At 41.7% G+C, this 22,759-nt stretch overlaps 1 protein-coding gene across 2 annotated transcripts in view; it reads right to left on the bottom strand.

The window, feature by feature from the left end:
* RNF180 (ring finger protein 180) overlaps window positions 1-22,759 on the bottom strand; it is an 84,409-nt gene that overhangs the window by 47,422 nt on the left and 14,228 nt on the right. For both annotated transcript variants that reach the window (XM_089653450.1, XM_089653451.1), the window contains exons 3-4: window positions 11,354-11,449; window positions 7,994-8,875 (exon numbers count right to left, since the gene is read on the bottom strand). In XM_089653450.1, coding sequence (XP_089509576.1) covers window positions 7,994-8,875; window positions 11,354-11,449 — 978 coding nt within the window. The remainder of the gene's footprint in view (window positions 1-7,993; window positions 8,876-11,353; window positions 11,450-22,759) is intronic.

Here is a 22,759-nt window from a genome sequence, read left to right as displayed (position 1 = left end):
CTGTCAGCATCAATCCACAAATCAGCAGGACTAGTTTCCTAAACCTCCAGAGTACACTATTTAATAGAGCACTCTAATTTTATTTTTCATTTCTTAATTAGAACAATATTATAGGAGAGTTTTAATATAATAACTGCCTTGTAATACAATTATTCTGAAAATGTACTCAGTTAACCATGTGGGCTTATTTAATATGATTACATACAAACTGCTACCTACAAAAAGCAATAAGCTTTCTTCAGTCTAAAGTGATCAGGCTAATTAAAGGTGATTTTGCATGGATGCTGTGGGCTAGTACAGTGTGGATATCACACTATTAGAGGATGATGATGCTGCTGCAGAAATGTCAAGGAATCTGATATTTGTGTTATATGAAATTTTATTGCAACACGTGCATAAAGGTGAAGTTAGAAACAATGTTAACAATAATTTGAAACCAATTTTTTTCTTTGTAAGTGTATCTACAGATACAACTTTTTTGGTTCTCTTTAAAGCCTAAGTTTATTTATTTATGTATTTATTTTTTTATTAGCTCAAGGGACAGTATTTACATTCAATGAAAAGTGTTCCATGTTTTGCTCTCCTAGTCAAAATTGTCAGTCCTCTGCCCCCATAGCCCTGCAGCAGTAATCTGCTAGTGCTGCAGTGGTTAATACAGCTGCTGGATCTGTCTTAGGCACACCTCAAAAATGCCCACTATACCTGCCCTTTCTGCCCCCCCTCCTCCATTTATTGAAGCTGTACTATAGCTTTCAGCTAAAAAGTGTTCTATGAACAGAGGACAGGCGGATGATTGAAGGGTCCACCTTCTCTATTCACAGATGGAAGCTACAGTAGAATGAGGGGGCATTGCCGGCTCTCTTAACAAGTGCCTATGGCTAGGCTCACACCTATGCAGGTTGCGTTTGAGCTGCTTCTGCAGTGCATTTTGTGTTGTGTTTTTGCCCAGTTTTTGATGCTTTTTGCATTTTTTTTTATTTTTTAAACATTTTTTCTTGTTGCTAGATAATTTAAAAATGCATAACGCATCAAAAACGTGGGAAAAACGCAATACATTCTTTTCTGCAGCGTTTCCATTGAAGGCTATAGAACCAAAAAAGTACCTGCCCCTTTACAAAAAACGCACCGGGTGAAAACACACAGGTGTGAACATGTACCATAGGAAATCATGTTAAATGGACTGTACTGCAGAAAACACTTAGGTGTGAACCTAGGGTGAGACAGATCCAGCAGCTGTATTAAGCCTCGCGGCCCTGAAAGATTAAGATCGACTCAAACAGCCCCATAATTTGCATTTAAGAGCATATAATTTATTTAGATACAATGTGTGTGTAGTCTCTCAGATGAAGGCTGCTTATCCGGATACTGATGTTGTATTAAATAGAGTATATAACATAAACACTGTCCGAATTCCCATCGCATAGGAGGTGCTTTGCTTTATCCGGGACTGGCTGCAGACAGCACGTATATATGGCCAAGGAAAGTGTCCTTGCCCATGGGAAGGTTAGACTGCTATGACACTGTTTACAGACTTCTTTACTGACCAGCTGACCCAGAATATAAATCATGTGATCTTATAACTACGTTCTGTAAATCACTGTCCACAAAAACAGTCACACAGCAGCCAGAGTCAGCTCATGTCATCAATCAGCTGTCTTCTGCCCAGGAGAAGTGTTCAGTGTATGGTTCATCTTTATCTCAAAAGGGTCAAAGGGGTCAACGTGGTTGTTACATCATTAGACAACAGCAAGAAAAACTTACTGCTATCTGATTTATTCTTGTTCCATGACTTGAAACTGTTTGATAAACAAATTATATTTCTATGGTGCTTTAACTGGTCATATGTGGCTGCTCCACATTTCCTTGGAAGCCTTGTTGGCCTTCATAAAAAAATTTGTCAAAATATGTATTTCCTCCTGTAAGGTATAGTTTTCTGCATGAGCGGAATCTCTAATAGTGTTGCATGGTAGGTGCCAATGGGGAAATACATACTGGGCACAGGTGAACATGGTGCTTTTGTCTCTTAAAGTGGTTTTAAACCCTTACATATACCCACTGACATGACTGGCTTCAGGTGATACACAGAGAACAAATCCTCCTATGTAACCTTATACCGGTCTATCTTTAGTCTTCTTTCCTCTACATCCCTTCAAACAGGGGCGTAGATAAAGGGGGGGTCAGGGGGTCTGAACCCCCCCGCCCAGAGGAGAGTTGCCAACCATTCCTTATAGGGACAGTCTGGCTGCTGGTGCAGGGTGCATAGTGCAGTTCTGATATCAGGCAAGGTCGGAGCACTGGCAGCCTGTGTCCTGCAGCTGCCTCCAGCTCCTCCCTTCAGGTTGCTTCAGATTACAATGCTCCTCTCTCTGCCCAGGGGCCCTTGCGGTTTTCTCTTCCCAGTTTCCTTCACTGTGGCCGGATCTTTTATTACAGGTGAGATCCTTTATCCCTGCTTCTCAATATCTTAAGCGGTCTTGATTGCTCCCTCCCTGGCATCCTCCTCAGCCACTGTTCTCTCTCTCTCCCTTCTCCCCGCCAGTTTGTTTGCCAACATCTAGCATCTGATTTACAACCTCTTCCCCACAGCCAGCCAGAATACTATTGTTGATGACAGTTTCTGGACAATAGTCCCTCCAGTTCACTTTCACTCACTCCCCTTCCCTCCTCATCTGCTTGTTCTCTGAAGGCATCTCACCTTCACACAGGTGTGTATCCCAGCATCCCCCCAACACGGTCTCTTTACTTCCCAATGGAGATCTCACTCTCTACCCTCCCTGCCAGCCTATTTGCTTTTATTATACCGTGGCTATTCCTTGCCAGCTGGCAGTATTCCCCATGCCCATCCCTGACCATCTCTCTCCAGTCACCTTGATTCCCATCTATTTTCCTCTCTTCCTCCTTCCCTCATGCTAACACAAATCCTCCCCCCTTTTTTTATCCCTATACAGACCAGGATCCCCTAGTTTCTCTCCATTTCTTCTCCACTCATCCCCCCATCTTCTACCCACACCTCCTCTCTTTCCGCTTTTCCGCTTGAGTCTCACCCCTCCCCTCAATTTTTTGTAGGGGTTAAGGAGGCGGACAATGAGATTTCCATATTGAAGATGATAATGAGATTTCTATCCTTTTTTCACACATATAGAGCTTTCTTTTGCTGGTATTTAATCACCACCATTTTAATTTTCCTAAATAAAAAAATAAACAAATGTTTCTTTGTTTCTGTTAGACAATTTTGCAAATAAATAATCTTTTCATAAATTTAAGTCAATCTGTATTCTGCTACAGAAAATAACCCAAATCAGTGTATATTGTTTACTCTGTAGGAAAGTCCACAAACTATGGTATATATCTGAAAATCCACCAATCCAGATGTAGTGATAGCCAATCTCATTTCTTGAGGCCCGAAAGCACCAAGACAGTACAAATATCCCCCAAATGTCAGCACAGTACAAATACCCCTCAGATGTCAGGATGGTATAAATCCCCCCGGGAAGGTTTAGTGGCACTGTTCCAACAGTACAAATCCCCCAAATGTCAGGACAGTGCAATTATCCCCCAAATGTCTGGACAGTGCAAATACCCCCCAAATGTCTAGACAGTACAAATCCCCCCAAATGTCATGATGGTATAAATCCCCCCCAAATGTCAAGATGGTATAAATCCCCCCCAAATGTCAGGATGGTAGAAATATCCCCCAAATGTCAGGACAGTACAAATACCCCCCCAGATATCAGGACGGTATAAATAAACCCCCCCCCCCCCCCCAAATGTCAGGACAGTGCAAATATCTCCCAAATGTCAAGACAGGACAAATACCCCCCAATGGACTCTTTTTGAACAGTAGACAGTCTGAAGTAATTAGTAAGAGGCATAGCAAGTTTTTTGAAGGTGGAATTTTTTTTTGTCACAAATGTTTGGAAAATGAAGACATTTGTTTTGAAAAAAAATTTTTTTTCCACAATTTGTTTTTTACATACTGTCACCAGTGCAGTACAGCGTCATCACATAACTGGTGTGTCGGTGATCAGGGATTCTGACTGGTGACAACGTAAAAAAACCCCCCAAACATTTAAATAATTTTTTTCAATTTTTTTTTTTACAATTTTTTTTTTTAACACACTGTAACTAGAGTAATAATAATGAAATTGATTCAATGTTTACTATTGTGGCTAGCTGTGACTGGTACTGTCTGTACCATGTGATTGCTGGGACCAATCACAGAGATCAACACAATAGTACACAAAGAATGGCATGAATGAATGTCATCCATTGTCTATATCTGTCATGTGATCTGCTGTGATTGGTCACAGTGATCAAATGGAATTGGCAGTGGCCAGTACACTGATCGGTCATCCGCTGTGTCTGGTGGACACAGTGGGTGACAGATCTAGCGCAGTGTGGCCCTTTCCAGGAGGACTTCATATGATGTCCACCCATAATGGTGAATGTCCCAGCCATCATTTATTTATTTATTTCAGGTACTTATATAGCGCATTCAATTTACGCAGCGCTTTACATATATATTGTACATTCACATCAGTCCCTAACCCTCAAGGGGTGTACAATCTAAGGTCCCTAACTTACACCCATACACATACTAGGGCCAATTTAGACAGGATCCAATTAACCTACCAGCATGTCTTTGGAGCGTAGGAGGAAACCGGAGCACCCAGAGGAAATCCACACAGGCACAGGGAGAACATGCAATCTCCAGGCAGGTGGTGCCGTGGCTGGGATTCGAACCAACGACCCTAGTACTGCCAGGCGGAAGTGCTAACCATTTAGCCACTGTGCATCATTTGACTATATATAGAGCAGGAAGTGGTTAATGTTGCCTCTTCACCACCTGTTTAACCCCTAAAAACCTGCAGCACAACTGCATGGTGAAAGAGTCACATTTGATGGGTACTACTGCCTTCCCGCTGAGTGCAACAGCATTTATAGCTGTTGCCCCCATCAAGTGCCTTTAGAGCTCAAAGTGGAGAAGTTGTTGGTGGTGGTGGGCGGTAAAAATGCAGCTCAGCTGCAAGCTGAACCCCCCAGAAAAAAAAGATCTACAGCCCTGCCTTCAAAGTGCTGAATTTTTAAAGCTTGTCTGAGTGCTCTGAAAAAAAGGGGCGGAGAGATGAATTTACACTCTGCAGAGCTCAGTGAGATGATTGGAGGGAAGTGACCCCCCCCCCACCTCCACACAGCACACAAACAGAGCTGAGGCTGTCAGTCTGATGGACTTCCCTCCCCTGTCACCATTTTTCTCTTGGTGTCAGGAAAACTTGTCAGAAGTGACTCATGCTGATAGCAGAGAAAGGAGGCAGCAGGCAGAAATGACACTTGGTGCTCTTAACTTAGACAAGTACACAGTACAGAGAGATAAACTTTGTTCATATTTCATGTCTGAGGTTTACAGCCAACTGGACTATGGTTTGAGAATTACTAATTTAGACCACAGAAGTCAATAGACAATAGTAGGGAACCAGGTAAACAGATTTTACACTGGCAATTTATCAATTTTCAGGCTGCAACAGAAAGTGTTGTTACTGGCATTCACAGATGGTTGCTTAAAGTGGAGTTCCACCCAAAAATGGAAGCTCCGCTTGTTTGCCTCCTCCCGCCTCCACTGCTATATTTGCAAGGTTTTTTGGGGGGGTATGTGGGGTGGATACCTGGTTTTGACAGGTACCCGCTCCCATTTCCAGCTCAGTTCGCTGCGGCGAAGTGAGATGTAAGTTCGACCCCCTCCTACCTCCCACAGGTCCCAGAAGACTGTCAGACCAATCAGGAAGTCCAGCATGACTCGCACATGTGCAGTGGGCACCCGCCTGTGAAGCCGCAAGCTGTCAGTCTGATGCCCACAGCTGAGATGCTGGCGCCAGGGAGAGAAGAGGGAGAGAAGTGACGGCGCGGATGAGCGCATCGCTGGACCCTGGCACAGGTGAGTGTGTGTTTATTAAAAGTCAGCAGCTACAGTTTTTCTAGCTGATGACTTTTAATAAACACAACCATGACTGGAACTCCGTTTTAAAGCCCAATGCCTGGATATTAGAATTTCATGCAAAAAACAATGCTAGAACGCCACTGCATTCATAAGAAATCTTCCTGTGGATTCCACAGGGAGAATGACACTTCCAGAAATGTTGATCTTCTACGACACCCACAGATCTCACTGGTTCCTCCTGCTGACTGCTCATTACAGAACACTGAATTGATATGGAGGTCAGCAGGAGGAACAGCTGAGTGCTGCAGGGGACAGCAGTGATCAGCACTCCTGGAAGTGATGGATTCCCTGCGAATTTCGTATGAACATTGGATTGGGGTTCCGGCAGCACAGATAGCAGGAAAGGTGAGTATACTCTTTTACAGCAATGCCCAGTTGGATGTTTTTATTTTATAACAGGGTCACTTTAAAAGTGATAAGGGGCTCTAGAAAAGAGGTGCTCTTCATGAGTCTGCAAGCTGAATATAACCTTCCATATGCAGACATCATATGGAGAAAGAGAACCAATGACTGCTAGACATCTTTATCTAGTTTAGATGGTAGAAGAACAGGCTGATTCCCTTACTGCCTCAGGGAGGCCAATATGAAACAATAGATGGGTGATCCTTCCTGGCATTGCACAATCAAAGCTGAGTTTAGTGAGAAGAAACATTCCTTGATCTAGCAAGACTGTAACAAAATAGTTTCTCTTTTTGGTAGATTTAGGTGTTCATTTAACCGCCATCTATTATTCTTCTTAAAGTGACTCTAAAGGTTGTATTTAAAAAACAAAACAAAAAAAAGCAAATAAACATGTTATACTTACCTGCTGTATGTAATGGTTTTGCATAGAGCAGCCCCAATCCTCTTCTTCTTGATTCCTCCCCCTGCTGAGTGCCCCAATAGCATGCCTCTTGTTATGGGGGCACTGGAGCAGGTTTGCTCCCCAGCTGTGCTCCTGTGCACAGACATTGTCCATTCACACACAGAGCATGGCTTGACCCCACCCCCACTCTCTCCTCCTTGGTTTACTGACTGTGATTGACAGCAGCAAGAGTCAATGGCTCCCACTGCTGTGTGAGCAAATGAGGAAAGAGAGACCGGGGAGACAGGCCACTCTTGTGCACATCACTGGATCGAGATGGGGCTCGGGTAAGTATAGGTAAGCTCAGGTAAAGGGGTGAGAGTGAGCTGCAGCCAGAAGGTTTTTAACCTAATGCATAGAATGCATTAAGGTAAAAAGAAAATCTGCCTTTAGAAAAACTTTAATCCAATTTTTTATTCTATGCTAACAGTTTTTTTTTAATCTACTCTTGGCTCCTCACAAACCCCTGGAAATGATTAATGCAGATCACGGAGCAGAATGGATGGACACCGCATGTATATGGGTATACTCTAAAAAAAAAAAAAGGTAAAAATCAACTCCAGGAATTGGATAAAAATCTACTCTTTCAGTGGGGTTCCCCACACTGCAAGGATCAAATGTTTGTTATGTCTAAGGGGGTACAAAAACAGGCATTTTAACCTACCCTAATCCCTTTTCTCCCTGAAGATCTGGTTTGTGGGTGATCCCTCTACATCATCACATACAATGCAGAGCCATTAACCCTGTGGTTACTTGGTGGGGGCGAGTGTGTGACCATGACCAGGAGCTCCTTAGAGAGCAGGCTGCAGGGGAAAGGTTGCACTGCTGGAGGGACCCTGCTAGACTGTGGATAAGTAATAAGATAAGTATTTTATCCTTTTTCTGTCATGCTCAGACATAAGGAGCATTTAACTTGTAGTGCAGGAGGGGGAGCCCACTGTAAGGGCAGATTTTTTTCCTTTAGTTGGACTTGAAGCCAAATGTTCTTCTTTCACATGGAAAGTTGGAAGATTACAGCCTCCGTCAGGCTTTGGAGTGCTGTCTGTGACTTCGCTTTTTGCTTGGTCACAAGGACAGGAAGTGAAGGGAATCTTTCCTACAGGGACACAAACATCACTAAAATACTCAATTCAGAATGCATTGAATGGGCTTACCTGCCTATGTTCAAGCAGCCATTTCTCTCTCTTCCTTTGTTTTCGCCTTACATTTTTAAGCTTGTTGATTTCTCTCTTGGTTAACCTTTGGTTTGGCCCAGCTGACCTGCTGGGTGCAGGTTGCAAGACCTGAGCTGAGGTAGCGTTTGCTGTTGGCTGGAGAACATCTCTAGTTGATAGTGGTGGTACAACATTTGATATGGATGTTGACAATGTAGTACTGTTGCATTCTTCATGTGTTATTCTAGTATGAAATAGGACATTTGTTACTGTTGACGTATTTCCTGAAAACTCTGTCAGATTTGCTAGTGATCTATTGCCATAAGAAGACTGAGCTGCACTGCTAGAGCTTGAAATGGATATTTTAGATGGTCTCTGGCTCATCTGTGGCATCATGAAGTTTTCATTCAGTTCTGTCAACTCGACATTCAAGTCCAAACTTTTTGATTTACGGTGAAATAAACATCCACTGCAGTCCTTCCAGCTGTATCTGATAGCAGAAATAGGTTTCTTTAGGGATGCGGTTTTTAGAAACGATTGCCTTATGTGTTTTCTAGATGATGGCACTTCAAGACACAATGCCTCCATTAATAATCCAGAGAGGGGGTTGTACTGGTCTGCAGTCAAAGTTTGATCCAACCTCCTTCGGAATGGCTCCATCATCCCACATCTGGTACTGGAATCCTTCTCACGTGTAAAGACGGACAGAGGAGTAGATGCCAGGTTTGGTTCCAGAACTGGAAAACCTACATCAATTTTGCTTTTACAAAGACGTACAACGGCAAGATGGCCACAGCTGCATTTTGTGCTGTTGATAAAGTTAAAGGCCCCGAGTCGCGACCTGCAATAAGGACAGTTCAGCTTGCCAGCTGTCCAGTAAACCTAAAAATAAGGAGATGGGAACATTTTTTTTTTCTGTGGATTGGCACAATACTACTGAACTGATGCTTTGTTTGCTTTCAAAAGAATTCCTTTTTCTGACTTGCTTTATGTGAAATACAAGCTTGTCAGCACAAAGAGCACTTTGCAGTAAGCTCTGAAAGAGAAATTCTCAACAACACAGATGTCCCTAGAAAAGAATGACAATGTTGCCACCAGCTCTCTACTATGGTAGAATGAGACACTTTAACCCCTTTGTGATCACTCATTGTAGATTTACATGCAGACTATATGGACCTTATTTCTGTAGTGATCCAATTAATGTTTTGCATTGCCCAGCTCCAGACCTTACAGCTGGTTTACATTTACATAATATTTGTACACAGAGAGAGACCTAATGCAGAACTGAACCCAAAAATAAATTACAGCTCACCAATTTTTAAGTGTGGTGGCTGCATTGTTTTGTAGAGCAGAACAGGACATGTGTTATTGTCTGGATCACCAGGTGAAAGAACTAAAAATGGAAATGAATGTAGCCACCACATCTAATGACTGCTGAGCTGTAATATATAAAATGTTTGCTTTTGGGTTTAATACCACTTTAAACCTCATGTCACGGTCAATGTGCACACATACTGTAGTTTCCTGCATTTGTTGCAGGTAATTTTATTATTTCACAGTAATGCTATTGTCTTAGAAGATGTTCCTAGGGGGTTGCAAAATAAAAGACATGTAAAATATCCTGGCCTGTTAGGGCTGACTGAGGCACCATAATCTTTTGGTAAATCATTCATAATTCAATTAGTGTAGATTGCCCAGAATGAATAGGGGTGCTATACCCATTCACATAAGTAGGAAGCCAGGATTTGGGGGCCTCCTTGTTAAAGGGGGCTTCCAGATTCTGATAAGTCAACCCCTGCACCCCTAAAACCACTGGGCCAGGGTTGTGGGGAAGAGGACCTTGTCCTCTTCAAGATGGTGATAAGGTGCTTTGCCAGGTCACCTCCCCTCGCAAAGTACCACCCTGCAAATGTTGAGGGCATGTGGCCTGGTATGGCTAGAAGGGGGGGGGGGGGCGCACGCTTATCCACCCCCTTTCCTATCTTGCCAGCCTGCATGCTCGGATAAGGGCCTGGCATGAATTTTGAGAGGATCCCATACATTTTGTTTTGTTTTTCTGATGTGGGGTCCCTTTTAACCACTTCAAGTCTGGACACTTTTACCCCCTTCCTGTCCAGGCCAATTTTCAACTTTCAGCGCTATCACACTTTGAATGACAATTGCGTGGTCATGCAACACTTCACCCATATGAATTTTTTAGCATTTTTTTGAGACAGATAAAACTTTATTTTAGTGGTATTTATTCACCGCTGGGATTTTTATTTTTTTTTGCTATATAGATGAAAAAGTCCAAAAATTTTGAAAAAAAGTGTTTTTCTTATAAAATTTTGCAAATAAATAATCTTTCTTCATAAATATTGGCCAAAATGTATTCAGTTATCTTTTTAGTAAAACAAATAACCCAAATTAGTTTATAACCAAAAATTATAATTTTTCTAAATTGTTTTACATTTATATTTTATTATATTATTATTTATGTATTTTCACATACTGTCACCCTAGCAGGACATGGTCACCATAGTGACACTGTACTATTTGTGGGGGGTGATGAAGAATTTTTTTTTTTTTTACACTGATTGTTTTTACACCCATAAAGGCTGTAAAAGCAATAATTTTTCCTTCTCTTTGGCTGCATTCTTGCAGCCATTGAGAAATGTGTGAGCTGTGATTGGTCACAGCTTGTCATATGGTACAAGGCTGTTGTCAATAGCCTTGTACCATGTGATCTCTGTGATCATTCACAGATTCACACGTAGTAAGCAATGATGTCAGAAGTGACATCTTGCTCACCACTCTTCATGTGATCACTGATTGGCCAATCAGTGATCACATGATCGGGACCTCACACAGAGGTCCCATACAACGATTGGTGTTCCACTGCGTCCGGAGGACACAGTGGGTACTGGATCGCTGTGCTGCGCGCTCCCAGGGAGAACGCACAAGCAGGGAGCGGGAAGGCCATTTATAAACGGCCACCCGCTCCAGCACTGCTCCCGTCCGACCGTTTATATACAACGGCCAGACAAAAAGTGGTTACAGGACCCATACGTCATTTTTAAAAAAATGTTTAATGCCGGCTTTTTTGTTTACATTCTGCTGAAAGCGTGGAATCCATCATGAGTCATAGTTGATAAAGATGCTGGCGGACAGATGTAATGTATCCATTTTTTCTATGCGTGCATGTGATTCAATGGATGAGGCCTGTGTGAAATGAGTTTGTTCTCCATATTTATTGAAAACATTCTGCATTGGTGTAAATCCCAGCTAATGCTGCACTTATGAGTTTCCCATTAAAGGATCAAGATGGTGGCTTTGCTCCTATCTTTCTTCAGGGAACATAAAAACAGAATAAAACATTACCTTTTCAAACTCTCTCTTTATCCAATCTGGACTTTCTTCAACCTCCATGTGCCATATATTACAAGCCCCCTGATAAGTGGATGAATCAACACCTTTCTGCAACAGAAAAAGAAAAAAAAATCCTATGTGGCTAAATAAAACCAACAAAGTAAACCATGCTATCAAAAAACAGATCTTATAATTAAGTGCTTTACTGATAAGGTTTCCTGGCTGTCTAATCCTAAAAGTCTTTACTTTTCTCATTTTCTCTTTGTGTTTCTACTGAAGTTTTGACTTTAAACCTAATTAGAGATGGATTTGTGCTTCTTGAGATATGAAACAAAAAGGGATAAGAATCCGAATGAGATGTACATAGGGCTGCTAAGCTACAGTGTGATGAAAGGGTTCACTGTTCTGATTTTGTGAGATTTAAAAAAAAAAAAAAAAAAAAAAGCTTATAATTAATCTAATTTAATTTTATAACTTATTGGCATTTACTATAAAATCTCTATCACTCTATTACATCCAATTAAGATTGCCATTCAAATATAATTATGAGACACAGCTTAGTTAAACGTGCTGAGATTCAATGTCAATCCAAATGAGTGAATATGAACGGAATGTTCTGCATACGCTGCAAGAGGGGAAAACAGTTCTAGCAGAGGTCTTTAAATATCATTCCGTACCCAGGCTCTCTCTCTGCTCTGATCATATTACTAGCAGGCGGCTGCGTAGGCAGGAAATCACCCATTTTCTTGTGCACAATGCATACAATGAACAGGGTATTGTCAGGTCAAGCATATGTAAGGGAAGCCTGACCTCTCTATAACTCATACAACACATTCTGTTCACAGCTTAGGAAAATATGTTGTTATTCTGTATTCGAAGAGAAGAGGTGACAGCTCCACCAGTGAGTCCTTTTCAAGTGAATTTATTTCACCAGGTGGTAGAGGAGATGTTTCTGCTTTTACAGGCTTAAAAGGGATTCACCGATTTTGCTGTCACCTCTGTACTTTTATCAAAAACGCAGTCGCTGCATGAAAACCAACTCCATTATCAACAGCCATTTCCTGAGGCTTTTCCACCAGCCATATGCACCTTTGTAGAGTAAACAAGTGTGGAATGGTGTGTGGAGAGGTCTTTATTATCAGTACTGTACATTGTATAGATTTCATACCCAGTATGCTGGCAAAGACATTCCATAAACCATTTTCACAAATGCCAGAAACCAATTACACAATTATTGAAGAAGCAAAAATTGCAGGGCTGGGAATTTTGTTTCTGCTGTAGGCAATAGACGTGCGGTTCGTTTCGTTCCGAATCGCATTTCAGACAAATTTTTTTGCTATTCGGAGATTTGGATCTGAAAAATGAATTACTAAAATAACAAATTTAAAACAAATCCAAAATAACAAAAAGAAATTCGGCCGAAATTCGAAAACAAAATTGAACAAACATTCGAAAACAAATTTAAAGCGGAGCTCTACCCAAAAGGGGAAGTTCTGCGTTAAGGACTGGTCCCCCCCCAGCTCCCCGTTATTTTTCGAATTCAGTTGAAATCTTTTCAAATTCGAACGACTTTTCGAAAATTGGTCGAAAATGTTTTCGAATTGAGTTTGAATCCGAATTACCGAAACGAATCCCAAAAAACTAATTGAACGAATTTACCAAATTCAACTACATGAAAATTGTTAGATTTCGAAAATGAAATACATTTTTTTGTTTTGCACATGTCTAGTAGGCAAGCATTTTTAAAAATGCGAAAGCTGGTCATTTTTAGGCTAGAACATCTGTTAGGTTCCTACTGTTGTCACAGCCAGGTATGTATCTAGATTTGCCTGGCTGTGTTGGTGCAGAATTGCCCTAACTCTGCCGAGACCCACAATTATCAGCACCCCTGCAGAAGGCACAGTATTGCCCAGTGGGTCTGTTTAGAGAGACAATGGGTGACTTCACAGCAGTAAGGACTCTCACTTCTGGCTAAAGCCTTGTACACAAGATGAGAATACCGGACAAATGATTTTTGCATGCTAGTCTATAATGAAGAGGTTACTAAAATTCAGAAAATTCTCGTAGGACAGAATTAAAATTCGGAAGTGATATCATGTATTGCAATATTTGTATTGTATTTTTGGACAAAAACTGTACGGATTAAATGAAAATTGTACAGTCTGGTATCGTACGAGAAACATTTTGGCCGAAAGCTGTGTACTAATGATCAGATTATCATACGATCGCTTTGAAAGTTGTATTTTTTGTACCATTTTCTGATCGTGAGTACTAGGCTTAAAAGCCAGGAAAGTACCATCGTAAAAGCAAAGCAGGATAGATAGTGGTACATTACACGTGAATCGACAACACCAGGTAGCACCAACAGTTTTTTTTTTTTCTTTCTAAGAGGTATTTAAAATCCAATAGATATGGAGGGGCGTTCAAGTCAAACCGGGACTTTTAATTTTACAGGCATAAAAAGGGATGCTAGTATGGCGGTACTGTGATAAAGAAAAAAAAACAATGTGCGCTACCCCAATAAATAAATGAGCTGCTGCAATAAACACTTAAAAAAGTGATCCCACACTCAATACATACAAAATAATATAAATAATGTTGCGTTAACTAATATGAGTTAGCGCAACACTATTTATATTATTTAGTGTGGCAGTACTACATGCAAGAGTTTATCCAGCCCTCTCTACTTTCTGGGTTTGTGCAGCGTGCCAGCATGTCAGCTACTATGTAGCCAAGTGCCAAAGCACTTCTCCAATGATGAACACTGCACCTGCAAAATTCTCCACTGAGTCACACTGAACCAGCACACTTTTCCACTGATCATAACTGCATAGTACATGCACCTTTCCATTTTCCTTTTCGACTGCCACTGTACCCACACCCTTCTCTACTGACTGCCATTGTACCCACACCCTTCTCTATCTACTAACTGCCACGGTACCTACACACTTCTCTACTCACTGACTCTGTACCTGAACCCATCTCCACTGACTGCCTATGTACCTACCCATTTCTCCACTGACACTGTATCCATACACTTCTCCACTAACTGCCACTATACCTACACCCTTCTCCACTCACTGACACAGTATCCACACACTTCTCCACTGACTGTCAGTCACTGCACCTGCATATTTCTCCACTGACTGACACTGTACCTGAACCCATCTCCACTGACTGCCAATGTACCTACCCACTTCTCCACTCACTGACACGGTATCCATACACTTCTCCACTGACTGCTACTGTACCTGCACACTTCTCCACTGAGTGCCACTGTACCTACAGCCTTCTCCACTCACTACTACTGTACCCAAAGACTTCTCCACTGAGTACCACTGTACCCTTACCCTTCTCCACTGACTGCCACTGTATCTACACACTTCTCCACTGACTGCCACTGTATCCACACCCTTCTCCACTGACTGCCACTGTATCCACACCCTTCTCCACTGACTGCCACTGTACCTGCATACTTCTCCACTGACTGCCACTGTACCCACACCCTTCTCCACTGACTGCCACTGTACCTGCACACTTCTCCACTCACTGCAACTGTACCCACACTGACACTGTACCCACACACTTTACCACTGACTGCTACTGTACCCGCACACTTCTCCACTGAGTGTCACTGTACACTTTTCCTTCTTCACTGACTGCCACTACACCTACACACTTCAACACTGAATTGCTGCTGTCCTACACACTTCTCCGCTGATCGCCACTGTACCCACACACTTCTCCACTGACTGACACTGTACCAACACACTTCTCCACTGACTGACACTGTACCCACACACTTCTCCACTGACTGACACTGTACCTACACACTTCTCCACTGACTGACACTGTACCTACACACTTCTCCACTGACTGACACTGTACCCACACACTGCTTTACTGATCGCCACTGTACCTACACATCTCCGCTAACTGTCACTGTATCTACACACATCTTCGCTGACTGCCACTGTACCTACACACATCTCCACTGACTGCCACTGTATCTACACACATCTCTACTGACTGCAACTGTACCTATACACTTCTCCACTGACTACCACTGTATCCACACACTTTTCCACTGACTGCCATTGTAGCTTTAGGCCTTGTTTAGAGTAGCAGTTGGAGGGAGGCAAAAACACAGCTCAGCCACACACCAACTACCCCCCCTTATGCTGCAATAGGCAGTGGACGGGGATAATTTCATTCCGCAGCCATGATGCTTCACAACTGCGGCAGTGTTGACCCGACATGGATCGTTTGGCGGGCTGCCCACCAGACGTTACATATGCAATTCAATGGGGAAGCGCCACAAAGACCCCACAAATGCATGCAATGTGATTGTCGGCAGAAATGGTGTTAAAACAGGTGGTGAGGACGTCTTGCATCGCTTCCTCACCACCTGTTGGTAGAATCTGGAGCAAGATCCTAACATGGATCAGGCCTCAGAGGCAAGGGAGATTAAGACGCACGTCTAAATCTATCCTTAATCTTCTCCACTGACTGCCACTGTATCTACACACTTTACCACCGAATTGCTGCTGTATCCACACACTTTTCCAGTGACCACCATTGTACCCGCTCCTTTCTCCACTGATTGACACTGTACCCACACACTTCTCCTCTGGCCATCACTGTACCCACACACTTCTCCACTGGTCAGGACTGTACCCACACACTTCTCCTCTGGCCATCACTGTACCCACACACTTCTCCACTGGTCATGACTGTACCCACACACTTCTCCACTGGTCATGACTGTACCCACACACTTCTCCACTGGTCATGACTGTACCCACACACTTCTCCACTGGCCATCACTGTACCCACACACTTCTCCACTGGCCATCACTGTACCCACACACTTCTCCACTGGCCATCACTACTTCACTATCTCTGTATCCACACAATTCTTCATTCCTTTGAAACAGCACATTACAAACTGCTGTGTTATGCACACTTATATACATTACATTCTCAAAACTATTGAAAATTGTACACTGAAATCTAGGACGTATCCTTACCTTTCACTTCACCCCCAGACTTAGGTCCTTATACTTAGTAAAGCCTTTCAAACTTTGTCACTGATTAAACTATTGGGTCACCTTGCCCCATAAGTTTGCACTTAATTATCAGCTTACAATTTTACTGAGGCTACTTTACCTAGGCTGAGATTCTTTTTTATCAATGGAAAATCCAATCATACAAGTTATAGTCTGATAATGGCTGTGTTTGTAGAACCAAACTAACAAAGCAATTGTTTTCCAGTGAAAACAGATATAAAGAAAAGCAGCAGAGGAAATTGCTAAAATAACCAGATAACACATTTTCAGCCACTCACCAAAATGAAAGAGCAGCTAATTTATTGTTTAACTCTTTATACATGCCTGCTAGTTGGATTGACATCTTTGACAGTTCTGTATCTGAGCTCACACTTTTGCTGAAGATTTGGGTTCAATTTGGCAGCATGTGTCTAAGGTTCGTCCCTGCATCACAACATTTTGGTAATTACTCTTTTATGCTTTCTTTCATTAATCTTTCTTATTCAAAATCTTGACAGTTCATATTCCTTCTTTTCTTAAACCTTCATGCCACATAGGGAATGCCCGGGAGCCCTTTAGGAATGGCATGTTCCCTATATCAGCTCATAACTGGATGACAAAAATAAGCAGGAGATTGACGATGCCTTTTTTCATAAAATGTCACAACCTGTTGCTCCCATGTATTTCCCATTGCCCATGCATCAAAAGACGTTAATGAAAGAATGAGTTGAATACTTGTATATAGGGCTGTTGGCACTGGTTTTAATTTTTTCCCCAAATGTACCATCATGGCAGCCTTGAGGGGTCCAACAAAATATGGCCTATCCATTGGCATGAATGGAACTATGACACGCATGTGCATAGAGAGGAAGACCCGGCATAGATGCTTTTGCAGGAAGGGTATGTAGTGCCACATAGTGAAGACTGTGGTGGTGGGGGCTACAGTTGTTCTTTAACTGTGTGGCTCTAGTTTAAATTGATGATTGTAATGTAATGAAATCCTTTTGATAAAACCCTTCTGAAGTCTTATGTACCAATACCCAGGGGCGGACTGACCATTTGGAAACTCGGGCACTGCCTGAGGGCCCGGGGTCAGTAGGGGGCCCCCATGAGATGCCCCTGGTACCTTTTTCATAGGCTTTTTTGAGTTTGGGCAAGGACACAGGGTCCCCATGATCCCCTATTGCCTGGGGGCCCCATGAGTTGTCAGTCCGCCCTTGCCAATAACCAATCGACAAATAAAGGGTGCAGGTAAACATACATTTTTAAATTGGTTACTATCCTTTGATAATATTTTTAAATGCAACAAAAGCATACAAACTTTCAAAAACCACCATAACAACCTTGGTTGCAAGCTGCAGAGAGAACCACTGCTATCTGTGTCCTCTCTGCAGTGGTCTGACACTCCCCTCCCCCCCCCCCACCTAGTTATAGCTAGAGCCAGAATGCCGAGTTCTGTAGTGACATAGTGGGCAGTGGAAGAAACCATAGCACCATGCTATCCTCCAACACATCAGGAAGAGTTGATTAGCACCGATGCACTGTAAGAGCAAAGAATTTACCTGCTGCTCTTCAGAGTGGCAAGTATTTATCCTATTATTACATTGTGCAGCTGTGTCTACGTTTTTAACAGGTTTGCTTTAAAGTACCATTTTGAATCAAATGCAAGTCCTTTTCTTCTACAAACATTTTATTACATTTTCAAAAAATTGCATCTCAGTCACCCAATATTGAGAGTGCTGGCTGTGCTTATGTAGTAGCTTTCAACAGCGTTCTATGGGGCCATATTCCAGGCCAGGAGACGCTTGGTGCAGGACCCCACAGAACCCTATGGGAAGCTACTGCACAAATGTAGCCAGCACAATGAATATTGGCCGGCTAGTATAAAATAGCAGAGGCCAAGAGCATAACTCCAAGGAAAATATGTATCTGGTGTGTGGGAGGAAAAAAGATACAGTAGGTAAAGTTTGATTGAAATGTTTAAAAAAAAAAAATAAATAAATAAAATGGATGCAAAAACCATTATAGTTTCATTATAATCTTGTTCACCTATTGTAGGCTCTGTGCCATGATATTGGTCAGCAGACTAAGTGTCTTTTCCTGCCACTCATATTTTGAGCTAATTTGAAGGAGCAGGATGGAATTTTTTCCTGGAAGGAACAAATTTCTAACAGTGTATGTGGCTTTCATTTTGTAAAGTTCATTCATTTCAAATCAAGTATTAAAAGCAAACAAATCTTTCAAATGATCTGAATTTTTGTACAAATGTTTCTAAGACTTTTTCTATGAATTTTCAGTTGAAATTGTATCCATCTATGGCCAGCTCCAGCTTGCTAAGCCATTGTACAGTGTTTGTAAATACACTTGAATAAATCCAGTGACTACCTTGTCTCTCTTTCAGGACACGAGCTCTTCACAGGAATCCTTACAACATGGTTTAAAAAAATCTGACCCCGCTAAACAACATTCTATAATAATACACAAAAAGGTTTAGAAAAGCAATACAAGTCGGAGTGGCTTTTGACCATGTCACTGTATTTCCGGTAGGCTATCTGCCTGCACAATTAAGAGTTCACACATTTTAGGCTTGCATTCAATTGGCTTCTCAGAGCTAATACAAATGTAATTTAGTCAGTGCTTAATAGCATTTGACAAGGACAACATTAATGTATTAGATTTCTGCAGGGTTTCTAGCTCCCAGTTGTATCTGCTGGCATGACATCTGGTCACACACTTCAAGTTCACAATACATGACAGGAAGATAATAGTGTAACCACAAAAAGGCAGGATGTCCTCAGTAGAAACATGTCAAGGCTTTCAATAGATGCACAACTGCATCATGGCAACAATTGATGGGATTATACATATATATTGTGTTGAAAACTGATAGTTCTGTTGAATAGATGTAGCTCATATTCTAAGTTTTCTGGTATTTTATCTTATCAGCAGATATCTTTAAAGACACAATGCAACCTTACTCATGCAGGGCAGAGTTAAGCCCCATACACAAAGATGAGAATATCGGAAGAATGATTGTCCGCTTTTTTTGCATGCTAGTCTCATATTGAAAGTGAAGAGGTTACTAAAGTTACAAAAATTCTTGTATGAAAGAATAAAAATTCGGAAGTGATGTCATATATTTGTATTGTATTTTTGGATGAAAACTCTACTAATTAAATGAAAATCGTACGATCTGGTATCATGCTTGTCCCTTCAAATAATTTTGGACAAAAGCTGTGTACTAACGATCAGATTATCGTAAGATTGCTTTGAAAGCGGTATTTTTCGTACAATTTTCTGATCATGTGTACTAGGATTTGCAGTGTCACTGCAAAGGCTCCCCCTGGACCTACTCTTCTTGCCTCCACCCCCCCTCCCCCACTGTATGTGACCTTATCACCGTGAGAGTGCTCCAGCCTAACAGCCAATCACTGAGCTTAAGCAATTTAGAAGGCTGAGGGAGTGACATCACTGCTCTTCCTGGCAGCCAACACCGCTGATTTCAGTGCTGGCTGCTACAAAGTAAGAAACAGAGAAAGAGTGCAGGGAAGGTTAGTACAAGGGGGGCTTTGCAGACCGTTTTTTCCCTGTGAGGTGCTACTGTTGCCCAAGAGAAAATGTAGCTGTGCTAGCCAATAGCTGATTACCTTCTGAAAATGCTCGCTGTTCAATTGACTTCAGCTCAATTCCAACCAAAAGATTTATTTCATTTTTGATAGGGCAGGGAAGGGTTAGAGAAAAGTTTCCTAACCTTTTTTATGATTAAACACTTCCAATGAATTCTCAAATGTAAAGGTGCAGCGCTAAACACTAAATATGCAGCATAAATCTCGTCAATCGATTAAAAAAAAATGAAAAAATGCAGTCTCCTTAAAATAGTGCAACATGAGAAAGTTAGTAGCATGTGTTCAATATGAATGAAATGCGCACTCACCAGAAGTGCGTGTATAAACGCATGCAGATGTGACTGGGAGTATCCTGACCTGGCCTGACCTGATCTGGGAGGTGGATGACCTGAATCATACCTATTGAGATAGGTTATATCTCAAATGCGTTTATACACGCACTTCTGGTGAGTGCGCATTTCATTCATATTGAACACCTGCCAATGGAAGTAATCCTCCACGCACGCTTATCGGGATCATTCAGGATCCTCACGTGGGCAATACATCTGGGACTTTTTTGCACTTTATTCATCGATTTATGCACAAATTTTATCTATTTATTTATCTGTACATTTTATATTGGTTTATATTGGTTTATTCCCGCGAACAATCCATTATTGCTGGAAATCTATACCTATGTACTGAGCACATGCTACTAACTTTCTCATGTTGCACTATTTTAAGGAGACTGCATTTTCTCATTTTTCTTTTAATCGATTGACGAGATTTATGTTGCATATTTAGTGTTTAGCACTGAACCTTTACATTTGAGATTTACATTGGAAGGTTCTGTTTGGTTACCTTTTTTGGTGTTTCAGCGGCTATTTTTCTTTTGGATAGCGCTCGCATATTCACTCTTTACATACTTCCAATGAATTGTCCAATATATCCACATACTACTTTCACCAGACTGTCAAATTTTTCATTATCACTAGTGTTTTTAGATCCCAGGATGATTTAAAAAGATGTCAAGCTTGGCTTAAGCTTGGGGATTGGTTCTAATGTCCAACAATGTTTCACTGCTGTCTCTGCCTTTCTGTCCCAGTGACAACCACTCCCACCATTTCTTGTTGGGGAATCATAGGGAAAGGATGTTCGTAAAAATATTCCAAGTAGGGTCAATGAAAAGAATTAAAATCTGACAAATTTTACCTCCTCCCCACTCTATCCAAATAACAGGATATGCACCAAAAAAAAAAACACACAAAAAAACCATCCACTTTAATATCCAGGGGTGTCTCTGACAAAGAAACTCTGCAGAACCTTCCAAACCTTGTGCACAGACCAGCGATCTAAGAATCGCCTGACCCACTCCAGTCCACTGAAGCATCCACAGTCATGGAGTGAGGAACAGCAGGATGCCAATGCATTGCCTCTAAGAAAGAACAAAGGATATAGGATTCTATGCAAATTCATTAGAAATCAACCCCCATATATCAAATTGGCTATTTTATTTCAGTCATTCAGTACAGTGTTTGATAACACAGGCGCCATTAGGAAGCTGGACAGCAGGGAAGTTGTGAACGATCAGTTGTTTTATTCACACAGAATGAATGTTCATGCACTGGGTGAATGGCTATGAGAATTCTGTATAAATCAGCCCCCTTGTATTAAATTGAATATTTTATTTCAGTCACACAGTGCCATGTGAGATAACACATACAGGCACCATGAGGATGCTGGAGAGCAGGGACCTGGTGACCAATTAGACATTTTTGTTCGCCCAAAATGAATGTGCATGCACTTTCACTGGGCGAATGGTTATACAAATTCTTTATAATTCAGCCTCATGGAGTTATTTCAGATTTCTGCAAATGAAACGTGTAAAATGTGAAAAGCCTGAACCCTTAAAATGTGGTATTTACACTGCAACCAATGAACAGGTCCCAATGAACTGTTTCTTTTGTTTCTCCAGCCCAGCATTCACCCACCTGTTTGGGGTTGAGCTGTTTTTCCTACAGGCACTTCACTTCATGCATCAACGCTACCATTGTCTTTTATTACTCATCATTTTCCATTTTCCAGATTTCCCTGGACATGCATTTACACAGAAAGACTCGGGCTTTCTACTTTCTGTGCATATCTTAAGTAATGTGCAAGACTACAAAACACTGGAAATTGTCTTTTTTATTACATCCTTTGAAGGATTCTCAGAAAGAAAGCACTCACCACACATATTACAACTACTTAGGAAATGAAGACTTTGGTCTGCTCATTTGGACTGGGATGGGGACCCATGTGAATGGTGGATATATATTTTGTCTAGCACTAAGTCAGTAGCAAAGGTAAAATACAATACAGGAAGCAAGGATGAGTGGAGATCCAGATGGTAATTGGTGGTGCTGAGGTTTTGATGGGGACTGATAGTTTAAAGGAGAAATACAGCCAAAGCTATTTTGGCTGTACTTCTGATGTGGATCACAGGAGAGTAGTTCGTTTTGCACTCCTGTGACACGTTTTCAGCTGATATCAGGCTGAAGCCCATTGTCAGTTGACATCATTCATCCGGTCCAAGCTGGGGAAAGATCCTGGCTTTAAAGTCGGTATCCACCCCCAAGTCTGGAGCAGCACAGCAGTGACTGACAGAGCCAGCCATCATTGGACTGATGCTGCATCCTAAAAAAAAAAAGAAATAAATACCATACTTTTCTTTAAATGCAGGTGAATATTTTTTTATTCCTAGATTGTAAGCTCCAAGGAGCAGG

This window comes from Staurois parvus, unplaced genomic scaffold, assembly GCF_062004578.1.
Source record: "Staurois parvus isolate SC_StPar_1 unplaced genomic scaffold, SC_StPar_1.0 ptg000714l, whole genome shotgun sequence".
NCBI lineage: Eukaryota > Metazoa > Chordata > Amphibia > Anura > Ranidae > Staurois > Staurois parvus.
The sequence above is the reverse complement of the archived record's forward strand: the minus strand, read 5'-3'. Positions and strand labels throughout refer to the sequence as shown.